The sequence below is a fragment of the Channa argus genome, chromosome 1, assembly GCF_033026475.1.
Source record: "Channa argus isolate prfri chromosome 1, Channa argus male v1.0, whole genome shotgun sequence".
NCBI lineage: Eukaryota > Metazoa > Chordata > Actinopteri > Anabantiformes > Channidae > Channa > Channa argus.
Window position 1 is genome coordinate 31,195,860 of NC_090197.1, and position 12,538 is coordinate 31,208,397.

Here is a 12,538-nt window from a genome sequence, read left to right on the forward strand (position 1 = left end):
AGCTCTCTACATATGGTGTGTGAATGGTTGTCTGGTTGCAGGATCAGCAGTTAGAGATAATGGATGGATGAACTCTATTATATTGTAAACATTATTAGGTTTTTACATTTAAACATTGCTGTAGCTCAGTTGGTAAAGGCAGTCATCCACAGATCACAGGGTATGTGTATATGGGTATATGTCGAAGTGTCCCCCTAACAGCCAATTCCCATCCCCAGCTGTGCAGTGCTGGTCCATGCCTTATTGAAATTGGGGATGGTTGTGTGAGGAAGGGCATCCAACGTAAAAACTGTGCTAAATCAATATGCGGACAATGATCCGCTGTGGTGACCCTGAACTCAGGGGATAAGCTGAAAGGACAAAATAAATTGTTCCACAGAACCAAGTGTTGGCCTCCTGTATGTATTTATGTTTTCTGAATAAACATAAAAAAGAGCCAAATTTGTGGAGTGACGTTTTTATTTCAACTCAGTTTCTGAAGTACATATTTACTGATTTCACACAAATGATACCAGGCTACATGTATGTTCTTTACACTTTAGCACGACATAGAGAACAATTACACTAACATGACGACAGACATGCACAAACAAGGCAGTGACGGGGGTTTGAGCTGGTGGCTAACTGCACCAACCAACACAAAGATCCAAACAATCACAAAGATTGACGTCACTGACTTCACAGGGTGAGGAGGAGGGGGGGACAAGGGAGGGGCAGAGGAAGAGGAGGAGGAATACAGGGGAAATGAAGGGGAGAAGAGGAGAGCTGAGGGGCTAACAGCTAAAATATTAAGATAAATTGTAACACTGAGCACCATAATAAACAATAAATAATATTCCCAGTATTGACAATAACTATGAACATGATTTTCCCTTTTATATAACATATAATTTCAAATCTCATATACAGTAAGTTGCACAATTTCCCATCATATAGTTGATAGTCCTCACTTCAGTGGACACACACACACACACACACACACACACACACTCTGAAACACACTTCCTCACACACACCTTTTCATTCCACTCTTTATATTTATTCTGTCCAGTGTAATGAGTGAAATACTTTTGGGAACACAGGGTCATAAAGGTGGCTTAAAGGTGATGTTTAGCATGTTGTGGGGGCTTGGTGGGGGTCACATGCAGACTGATATGGACAACTGTAAACACCCTCCCTCCCTCATACTGTCTTTGCGTCTTTCTGCCTCCATATGTCTGTATATATTTGTATATATTTTCTGACCACTTTTGTGCCACCGAAACTTTCACTATATCTAATTACCATGCCTCCCACCCACCCTTATCTTTTTCCACTCTTCATCTGTTTCTCCCCCCCCCCCACATCTCCCCTCTTCTTAATGGGTCTATTTCAGGTCCCCAGCATCTCCCTGGATCGTCTTTTTGATGCGGAGCAGCATCGTGGTCAACCACTGGTCCAGACGAGACACGGAGTCAAACTCCTTGACGGCCTCCGTGAAAGCCTCGCTGTTCTGCTCCTCGTGGGCTTCTAGGAGTTTCTATTGCAGCAGAAATAAAATATTACTAACAGAGGAATAGTGGATATTTGACCTTGATAAAAACAGAACAAATGAACTTTTGAGTGCAATTGAAATAAACTTTCAACTTGGTTTGATGTTCATAATATCAAGAAAATTGGGTACGTGATTTATGGAAATTGAAAGGGAATTGACAGGGATATTAAACTGAAATGATGTGATGTATATGAAAAACATTTATAGAGGGTTATAGGGGGTGGTTGACCATAAACTAACATGAAAACAACATTTGGAATATATGAAAGAAAAAATCTAAACAGTATCAATTATTGTACCCTAAGGCTTTATATTTAATTAATTGTACTACTACTTATCTTAAATATACCTCATATACATTTTTTTTTTTTTTTTGTCCTTTCGGCTTATCCTGTGAGTTCAGGGTCGCCACAGTGGATCATTGTCCGCATGTTGATTTGGCACAGTTTTTAAGCTGGATGCCCTTCCTGATGCAACCCTCCCCAATTTCTACCGGGCTTGGACCAGCACTGCACAGCTGGTGAGGGGAATGGGCTGTTCAGTGTCTTGACACTTTGACATATAGCCAGGACCGGGGATCGAACCACTAACCCCTGTGGTCCATGGACGTGCCTTACCAACTACAGATATAGTCTCATATAGTTTATATTTGGGTTTATTTATCTATTGTGTGCTTTTTTTGTAACCCATTTTGTAATTTCTAAAGTGTTATATATAAACTTAATCATTATTACTTCAAACTTTAGCAAATATTACTTAAACACAATATTCATAAATACTCATCACACATTGAACAAAAAATTTTATTTGTGAGACAACAAAAATCTTTAAAAATACTTATGCAATCAAAATCATCTTGCGAATTTAAATTTATCATGTTTATGTTTACAAATTGTTTTAACCAAACGATAAAAAAACATTACGTTTACCTTTAACAATTTGAGTTCTCTAGAGTCTGTGAAGGCTGGGAACATCTCCTCATACTTCTCAATGGCCAACTGAAAGCAGGGTGATGTGTTATTATTCAGTCTCAGCAAAACTCTGAATTCTTGGTCTCAACTCTAGTATTTAAACTATGATAATGCATCAAAGTTTTCATTCACATCAGTGCTTCTGTATTTTAGTTTCTGTATGTGTTGTGTCTTTTACCTTAGCGTTCAGTTCGTCCACAATAAAGTGACACAGTGATGCCTTGAAGAAATACTCTTTAGCGTTGTACTTCAACAGAGGATTGTCCATGGTGCTCATAGCAACCTGAAACACACACACACAGTTATTGGTTATTGGATTGGTTATAAATATGTATATTTTAGATTTATTATGGACTTTTGCTTGTGTTTTATATTTGTATTTATATTTGTATTATATGTGTTGTTATTTTACTAGGTTACACAAACTCAAACACTAAAAAGTGCAAATATTTGCCTAAATATACACTCCACAAAACTGTTCAGACATGTTTACATTTAATTGATGTACAGACTTGGAAAGATGGAACCACTTAAAAAAACAGATATTTTAGAATTTCAGCCAAACATTTATTTTAAATTTAAGTTATTTCATTCACTAGTTGATCCTTTAGTTAGTAGCAATACAAACAAATACTGGGGACTGACCCCTCTGAACAGTGGTGGAAGAAATTTCTCTTTAAGTATCACTGCCACAGTATAGAAATACTAAGTCTTGCTTAGTAAAAGTACCAAAAGTATTAACATCAAAATATAGAGTACCCAAAGCGAAAAGTATCCATTATGAAAAGCAATTAAAATTTTGTTATATTATTGGATTAAAATATAATTATTAATGCATTCATGTGCAAACATCAGCATGATATCGCAGCTGGTGCAGGTGGAGCTGATTTTAATCACTTACTGAAAAGGTACTGAAATCATCAAAGTAGCTAAAATTGTCAAATACCCCCAAAGTACAATATTAGCCACTGAATTGTTGAGAAGATAAAGTATATGTAACTTAAAATGGAAATACACACACACACTTTCTTTTCTTTGACGCTTATTATTTTTATAAATTGTGTATTGCCATTTTAAAGAGGGTTTGTTGCAAACAAAGATTATCACTGTTATTTTTATAAACCGAACCATCCCCACAGCAACACAACGACAAACACCAGTCTCAAAAAATGACCACAAACAGACATCAACATCTCTGTGACAGAGCAGCTGCTGAAGGACCTGAGGTTCAGGTATCGATTTTACTTGTGCTCAGCTGTTACCTGTTCATAGATTTCAATAGCTTTCTGGTACTGCTCCAGCTGAGCACTGTAGTGTCCCACCTTCAGGAGACATTTGTTGGCCGAGCTGGAAACACAAACACACAAAAGAGAAACCCAGGAAATAATGTGGGTTTTACTGTTAGAGAAATATCACTGAGACGTGGGATGTATTGACCTGAAAACGATGAATGTAAAGGGGAACAGACTGTGCTATAATTAATCTACGAAAGCAGGAACAAGTATCATTCACTGATGAGCTGAATATGTGAGTCACTCAAAGTGCACCAACAATGTCATCCATTACCTTTCATTGAAGTGCATAAAATACCTAGTAAAAGACAAAGGTATTTATACAAAGCAAGAATGGATGCATGTTCATCGTGTATAGGGTTTTATCAAATGGTTGTTTACATAATCAATCAAGCTATTTTTTCAATGAACTGATACATTTTTGGTTTATTAAATGACACATAATGAGACTCTTACTGGAACCCATGAACATGTCATTTTCATACCCATGATTAGGCATTTATTTATTTTTGCTTAAAACACCATTGCCTTTGCTGTAAGAAAAAAAAATCTTATTCAGTTCAGTTCTCAGTTGTTTCAAAATATGGTGACGTTATGAATGTGATACTTCATTGGCTGGATCCTGTTTATCTGCATTTTATTTTATTTGGAAATAGTTTTATTTTTTAATCCCTGTAGTTTTTGCAAAAAATGCTAACTGAGTGATTCATCTGTACCTTTCTGTAAACTGTCTGTTTACCAGAGAGACTTTATCATATAATCTAGTGTGCACAGAGTCTAAACTGCATCTATCTAACTACATAACCAGCGCTTACAATAATCTACCAAATAATCTGGAATTTAATGCATCACATACATGTCATATTATTCCTCTAAATAACCAAGCTTTATCTCCCTCGTGTTTCTCTTGTTTGCTGTTTTGCCTCTTTTGTTGTGTTGCATGTCATTCTTCTTAATTAAATCATCTGTCCTTTCCACTAGCAGATTCCACTGTCTCATCACAGATTTCTTCTGTCTCATTGACATTTCTGCCCGAATATGAGACAAGAATCTTCACCTCAATCTCTCCAAGACAAAAGATCTTTTCAGTCCCAGCCACACTGTCCATAAAACATAGCATCAGCATCAACTCGGCATCTTCAGAGACTGTTCCCTCAAAGTCAGTGAGAAACCTGAGAATACATCATCTGACTGTGCTTTAGTGTCCATCTCCTCCAACTGTCAGGTAGCAGATTTACCCACCGCTTCCTTGAGTATGCTACTCAACTCCTTGTGGTGGCACTGATCATATCTCCACGACTGCATGTCCTACTGACACAGGCACTAGCTGCACAATTAAACCCTCCCAGATGATCCATATGCAGTAGCATGTCTCATTTCCGATCAGCTAAAAAGGACAAAATTCAGATCTCTACTCAACTGCACCCTCCTACCCGAACACTGTCATCCAGGTCTACATTCCCTCTCTCCCACTGTGCTCTGCTGATGAATGCAGTTTGGTGGACCCTTTACAACACAGCAACAGATCCTAAAACACGATGGTGGAACAAGCTACCAAACCCTGCACGCTCAGCAGCCTCAAAACCCAATAGTCAAAAAACTGCAGAACTTCCTTTGCAGAAAGCATCTGTCAACTGAATATAAATGTACTGTTGTTATAGACTATATGCTACCTTTAGTGAGTTATTTTAAATATACATAAAAAAAAATAAAAGGGGAGGGAAAAAAAGGAGTGAAATTCTTACGACAGTTGGCAGACTGACTGATAAACTGCACTGTATGAGTTCATTTGTATTTCACCTGTTAGACTCTTCTCCTTTGTAGTAGTCTGCTGCCTGCTCATAGTGGGCAATGGCCTATAAACAATCAAACAAACACAAGTCAGCACTGAAGTTCATAATTTATATTTAATAAATAAAAAATCTGATTTGTCTGCAACACGAAACACAATGTATTTAGGAAGACAGAAAGTCCTTGATTTGCTCCTGACTTTACCTTCTCGATATCAACCAGCTCAGATTCATAAATCTCTGCTATAGTGATGTGATGTTTGGCTGCAATGGTAAAACGACCCTGTAAGCAACACACACGCACGCACGCACGCACACACACACACACACACACACACACACACACACACACACACACACACAGACACAGTTATTCAAAGATCAGAATGATGTCACAGGCAGTGATTTAATAGCTGAGGTGGAGCTTACCATGTCGGTGTAGATGTCAATGGCCTGATTTAAGCAGTTGATGGCCTCTAGACAGAGACAGATAAGAAGATGAGAAGTGATGCTATAACTGAAAGGAACAGAAAAAACCACAGAAACCTTTGGACCCTATTACATTAAATTAAAACATTGCACTTTCAGTTTCCTCCCCCTGTGAATACTAACCTGCTAACCCACAGTATTTCAGGCAGGGCAGCTTTTGGAATATTACCTAGATATCAATTTTCCTAGAGCGACCCAGGGACCCATTTTAATCTTCTAACAATACCACTTCAGCATCCTCTCTCTGCCTGTGAAGTGCTGTAAAACAGACTGATAGGTGGGTTTTAAAGATTGGACTCTGCACACACTTTCTAACATGGTGATGTCATCTGTTAGACTGTGCGGTCTTAAATCTGTACAGACATGATTAGTTAGGTCCACATTTATCTGGACAGTGACAAAATTTTGATGACTTTCTGGTTTGCTTTACCACAGGGGAGTTGACATTAAATGTGCATTGTGTGAATGTGTGCAAGTGTGAACAGGCATCTATACACACACAAACCTCTGAAATACTCTGAAACACTAACTCAATAGTACACTTAATCGCTTTGCCACTGCTTAATAAACTGACAGATATGTGAGTCCCAAAACCAACCAGAACAGATAAGGGATGATGAATCACCATAGCTGGATACACAATGTTCTGCCTGGCTGTTTTTATATAATATAACAGTTGATCTGTTGACTTTTGTCAATTTAAGAGTCATGATTTATTTTTATTATGGCTTCCCACTTATAGACTCACGCAGATCTGTGTCGTTAAAAGAAACTTCTTTTTTTGCAAAACAATGCAACTATTTAACTAGATCCATGAGAATGTCCTTCTGCAACACTGTGGGTCCGGTGGGAAATCTCAACAATGTACTAAAGGGAAATTTCAACAGCTTTGTGGATCTGTAGCAACATCCTGCTAAATCACCTGCTCAGTGATCTTCGTTAAACACCGGATTCCTGATTATCTTTGCAGCACAAAAGAACATTAAAGTTGTTTTTCTGAGTTTCTACTTTAACTTGATCTTATCATTAACAAAGTTAAATAATAAATACTAGAGGTACACTAACAGAAGACTTTATCCATATAAGATATGAAATTGCGTTAATGAGGCTAAGAAAATGTGCAATTTTTTAAATTAATTTTAATGAAGCTAAGAACTGAGTGGATTCTTCCTCCCTATTCAACATAAATTTGATGAGGTAGCTTGAAATGTGGGTCAGTATGTAGCCTAAAAACAAAACATTCGACAAGAATAATATTTAATATTATCTGCTGTACATGCTCCTAATCATAATTTTGCTTCCAACAATTTGAGTGAAGTGAAGTTAGATTACTAAGGAAAGAGTAAAGCTGCTTAATACTGCTTATAAAACAAAATACCTTTACAAGAACTGGAATTAGCACTAAAACCTATAAAGTCTAAAGAAAGCACACTTACTTACTGTAACATGATGTAGCAGCGATAGTAAACACTTTTCCTAATGCATTAACACGTCTGTGAGAAAAGACTGAGGGAAATTGTTGGTGACGAGGTCAACGGTGCAGAGAAAGCATAGGTACACGGTGTGAGCATTTTATCAGCTTCCTTGTCACCTGTGGTCACTTTGATTTTATTCGTCTCACTCGTTATTTTCCATTTGTAAATCAAACAAGTCGGATCAAGGTTAAAAGGCCCTGTATCCACAGAACCCCAGACTGAAAGAGAGACAGGAGATGAATTCTTTACAGTGCAAGTGCAGGCATCATGTTTTTGTTGCATTTCAATCATGACTCATCTCTTTTTGGTTGTTTTTGTTGTATTTTAAAAATGTCCTTTGTCTAATAACTTTCTGTCTTTTGTTCATTTTGCATTTTTTAACTGAGCTCTGCAACTTTTCTACAAGAAATAATAACATACACTTAACACTGGGCCCAAATGCCCCCGTGACCTTTCCGACCCCTGGGCCTGTACACGGTAGGTTTCCATTCATGAAAAACACACAGAAATACAATGATTTTATCTCCTGATTGTAAACAACAGCTTGCTAAGACAATCTCACTCAGTCCATCCTGGTCCTGGTGTCCAAATCCAAACAACATCCAGCTCTAATCTGTATATCCGTCTTCTTATAATCCAGATGTTTCTCCTTACATAACTGAGGACTATCTGGTTCTATGTTTACAACCAGTAATTACATCTTTTTGGACAACATAGTTCACATTTAATGATCTGTAATGAATCTTTTGAAGAGGGAAGCAAACTGGCCTTTGCATGTGTGTGTACCTGGGACATCAGAGCTCACTCACCCTGTGGATCAGCCTTCTTGTAGGCGTTGCCGGCATCAACAAAGCTTGTGGCAGAGTCCAGTTTGTTCTGAAGCTGCATATGGAGTCGAGCAGCCTGACAGAATGCATTGCCCGCAGCTAAACACGCACACACACACACACACACACACACACACACACACAATTTGAAAGGAACAACCCAGAATTAATTCTTATGCAAGACAATACATTTTCCATCTCTCACTGCTTAGGATTCAGCGTGTCGACACACATCAGGCAGCAAAACCATCAAAACGAACATCTAAACAGCTAAATTTTGCGCAGCATGAGCTATTATTGGCACATCTGCCCAAGCTAGAGCTCACACTGGTTTCTGCATTCATAATCTTCTCACTTATTTGCACTACATCCATTGCATGTATCGGTGTAAAGCCCTTTTTGCACTCGACAGTGGAACATGCAGCATGTGGTCCTGTCTGACACCTCTTTAATAATTTGGAAGCTGTTAAAATGTGGCTGAAATGTGGTTGTATGTGAAGGAGTTTGTTTATGTCTGTCTTTTGTGTTTAGCAAGCAGTACAATTACATTACATGTGTGCATGTGTGTGTCACCTACCACTCCAGTTCTTTGCCATCTTAAACATGTTGGCTGCTCTGGCATACATTTCACAGGCATCCTCCACCTTATGGTTGCCCCTAAAACACACAAAAAAGAATGATATCATGTGCATTTTCATTTGTTTCACTTTGGGTAAAACTGTAACAGCAGTTTATTGTGAAACCCTTTGAGGTTTCTGCTGTGGGAAAGCATGCAACAGCAAACAGACTGTGCAAAGCTTGCAAAAGTTTGTGAGCCTTGGGTAGTGGATATTTTCTTTATTTTCTTTATATTGGTGACTTTTACTGAGGTTTGAAAACGATTTCTAGAAATCGTTTTAAAACAAGGTCAATTAATTGGCAATTGAATGCCACCGTAAAAGCTAAGTTGTGCTCAGATGGACAGAATTTGAAACAGTATCTTCACCAAGCAAGGAAATTTCAGCTTGAGGGGAAACTCTACGGTTTCTCAATATGAAATGAAATGTAGCTTTGATATCTCACATCTCCATCAATCATTACTGAAATACACTGGATGTATGACCCAGACTGAAGCGGCTTCATTTCTTATCTTGGGCCCAAGGTTCATTAAAAAATCATCCATGTGTGCAAAAACAGATGTGACCCATTTCAGTTCCCAGGTTTAAGGGCACTGACTGGTTATTTATCTCAGGGTTTTGTATCAGAAAGATATAAAATGTGGATACAGATTAAGAAAGAAGGTAAAGGTGACCAACAGCAGGGTGGTGGGGGAATTATCTAGGATGGAGAAGCTTCAAATTGAAATCTTCTTACTGCATAAACAGGTTTAAAAATGAGTCCTAAAAACACTAAACTGTGTGACAATTTGCGCTGCCTTCCTAATAATATGGTTTTATTTCACAATTTTGGAGAATGGGTGTATCATGTTTTCAAAATTGTTCTTTAAAGGGGCAGAATTTATAAAAAGGCAAATTAATTACAGCTGCCAAGCCAATTATTTTTCTTTTAGCAGCTGCAAAAATACAAAAAAAAAAAAAAAAATCAGTGCACCATCTGGGGACAAAAACAACTTTCTCTCAAAAGTAAAAAGCTGCCAAAATAGGCAGATTTGACATTTTGATTAAGCTACACTTTAAAATTCAGTGCATTGTATGTGCAATGTATTTTTTACCTGCAACATTTGCAACTTACTATAGGTGAAACTGCTAAACATAATTATAAAGCACTGCACCTCATCCATTTATCCATCGATCTATCTGATCTTACTGTTTCCATTCTGCTAGTAAACATCCGCCCCTTCCACACAAGAAGACCAGCAGCCCCCGCACCACCACCGCGTCTCCGTGCACACCGGCCCGACTGTGCTGCTCTCACAGCCTCCCTGCATCCATGGTTTGGCCTCACGCCCCCTACGAACTCACAGCAGCTGCAGGAGGGGATGTGCAACATTTCTCCTGCGTGACAGGCGACATTATCCACGATGACAGCTATTTTTTTATTTTTTTTTGCGGGGGAGGGCACAGCCGCCAAAAAAGGCGCACTCATAATCATGCATAAATCTTTCGGAAGGACACAACGTCACAGCGACAGTTACCAGCCTCTATAGGGGCGTATAGAATAATATACAAAGAGTATTTTATGGTCACAAAACTGATCAATACAAAGTGTGATCAGGCCTCCAGAGATCCTAACTGACCACTACAAATGCAAACTGGGATATTTCAGGGAAATTATAGCGATTTCCCCGCCAATAAACGCAGAAACATTTGACGGGCTTTGATGGGCCCTGTGCGCACGACTCCCTCCCCCCCTCACCAACATGATAAACACAGGCAGAGAAGCGAACGAGAGCATCCTTTTACCCGAACATCCCTCCTAGGAAGGAGCCTGACGCTTTGACCTTTTTGTCGGCTTCAGCCATCAGCTGCATGGCCTCCTTCTCTTTGCCGGAGTTGTCCATGGCGAGCTGGGTCTGCCGCGGGCGGAGAGATGGGAGGAGAGCAGGCCGATGTTCCGCAGTGGACGGAGAGGAGGAGAAGAGAGAGGAGAGGAGATGAGGTAGACGTATGTGGTGGTGCTGATGCTGAGAGCCTGCAGATCTTCTTCTACGGCGAGAGAAGAAGGTCAACTGCGGCTCATCGTCTCCACCTGTTGGACGCAGCGCGTAAAAGCTACGGGACTAACGCAAATAGAGGCAATAAATACTAACACAAATTACAAAAAAACGTTAAAGTCCCACTTACCTTTACTGGGGCCTGGTGATGCAGATGTCCTGAGGAATCCCAACGTCTTTCCAAAATAAAGGTTAATTTTTCCCTTTAATGAACTGACAGATGATGAAGGTGAAGTCTAAAATGTAGGAAAGATGGCAAGATTGGGAAGAATTGGGAATGATGATTAAAAAAGTAACAAGCCACTGATGAAACAAGACCCCAAACAGCGACAAAATGAATCTCTTTGGAAATGTGCAATTTGTCATGACTTGAACATTTGAGCATCAGTTTCTGCTGTACTACTAAAAGAGAGGAGAAAACAACAGGTTCCTGTAAATGTTATATGAATAGCGTTGTGTTTTGTGGCCACCAGATGGAAGCAGGACCAAACTGAAACAGAACATGTGCTGGCAGCCTGTGCGCACGCGCAGAACACACATTTAAATGCTGCATTCATTCAGTTCTCCTTCTGTTTGAGTGAAGACAATGTAAAAAGTAAATGTGCACGACAATGAGCTAAAAAAAAGCTAAAAAGGCTGATAATTCTCGCTGGGACCCAACACTAAAAGTAACCAAATTTCCCATTACATGTGTCGAACGATTTAACGTCTGAGAGGACACAGCTCAGTTATAGGACACAAAAATTAACCACAAAGAGGGGAAAAACAATTCCAAAGAGGAAGACATGAGCTCACAAAGTGACACACACAACACAAAGTCACATGTGGTAAACAGTAAAAATGAACACAAAATGACAACAAAGCTTAGTACATTTATGAGGAACAGGTAAACAGCCCCTCAGCCCTCCTTTATATGAGCCCCATTTTGTCCTTGTGTTTTCTCTCTTTGGGACACTTGTGACTCTTTTTGGTCATTTTCTGTATAGTTTGCCATTCTTTGTCTCTGTGTATGCTTTTAAGTCATATTCTGCATAATTTCTTGTCATTTTTGGCTCTTGGGATTTATAGTTTTCCCTTTTTATTTTTGTCAGTGTTTGCTCATTTTGTGCATTTGAATTTTAACATGGGATTTTTCAATCACAAAATAACCCCCTCTTCATACGCAGACCCTGTGCCCCGTAGACCCATTTGTTAATCCATCAATGCCACGGGGGCCATGTGATGACCAAAAAGTTACACAAAATGACCCTAAACAAGGGAAACAGATTCAAGACCACTACAAATGATTGGCTTGGTAAATGTCAGTACTCTTTTGTGGCAATAATAAAACCTGACAGACCGTGTCTCAGCTTGAAAAGCCTCCTCCACCTTCCTCCCCCATGACAGCTACAGTACACTGCCTCTCTGTGAAATCCCACATTGTGCTGCTCATACACAAAATCACAGCAAAGTTTTGTTAACATGCACGACTTCAGTGGGTTTGTCATGATGTGTTTGACAACAGTAA

The 12,538-nt window shown here is 39.1% G+C and overlaps 1 protein-coding gene across 1 annotated transcript; it reads right to left on the reverse strand.

Annotated features, from left to right (window-relative positions):
* Window positions 1-441: 441 nt before the first annotated feature.
* Window positions 442-11,030, reverse strand: napba (N-ethylmaleimide-sensitive factor attachment protein, beta a). Its single transcript, XM_067512652.1, has 10 exons — window positions 10,781-11,030; window positions 8,956-9,035; window positions 8,361-8,477; window positions 6,017-6,063; window positions 5,793-5,870; window positions 5,598-5,653; window positions 3,768-3,852; window positions 2,684-2,788; window positions 2,464-2,532; window positions 442-1,519 (listed from the first exon to the last, which is right to left on the reverse strand). The coding sequence occupies exons 1-10, from the start codon at window positions 10,876-10,878 to the stop codon at window positions 1,367-1,369; spliced, it is 888 nt and encodes a 295-aa protein (XP_067368753.1). The 5' UTR covers window positions 10,879-11,030; the 3' UTR covers window positions 442-1,366.
* Between the last annotated feature and the right edge of the window lie 1,508 nt (window positions 11,031-12,538).

Excerpts from the sequence above, each read along its gene's own strand:
- napba (XM_067512652.1), bottom strand. The coding sequence starts at position 10,878 with ATGGACAACTCCGGCAAAGAGAAGGAGGCCATGCAGCTGATGGCTGAA. Across the intron at positions 5,871-6,016 it reads TTGACATCTACACCGACATG|GGTCGTTTTACCATTGCAGC; the intron begins GTAAGCTCCACC and ends TGTTGCTTACAG. Across the intron at positions 3,853-5,597 it reads AAAGGAGAAGAGTCTAACAG|CTCGGCCAACAAATGTCTCC; the intron begins GTGAAATACAAA and ends TTGTGTTTCCAG.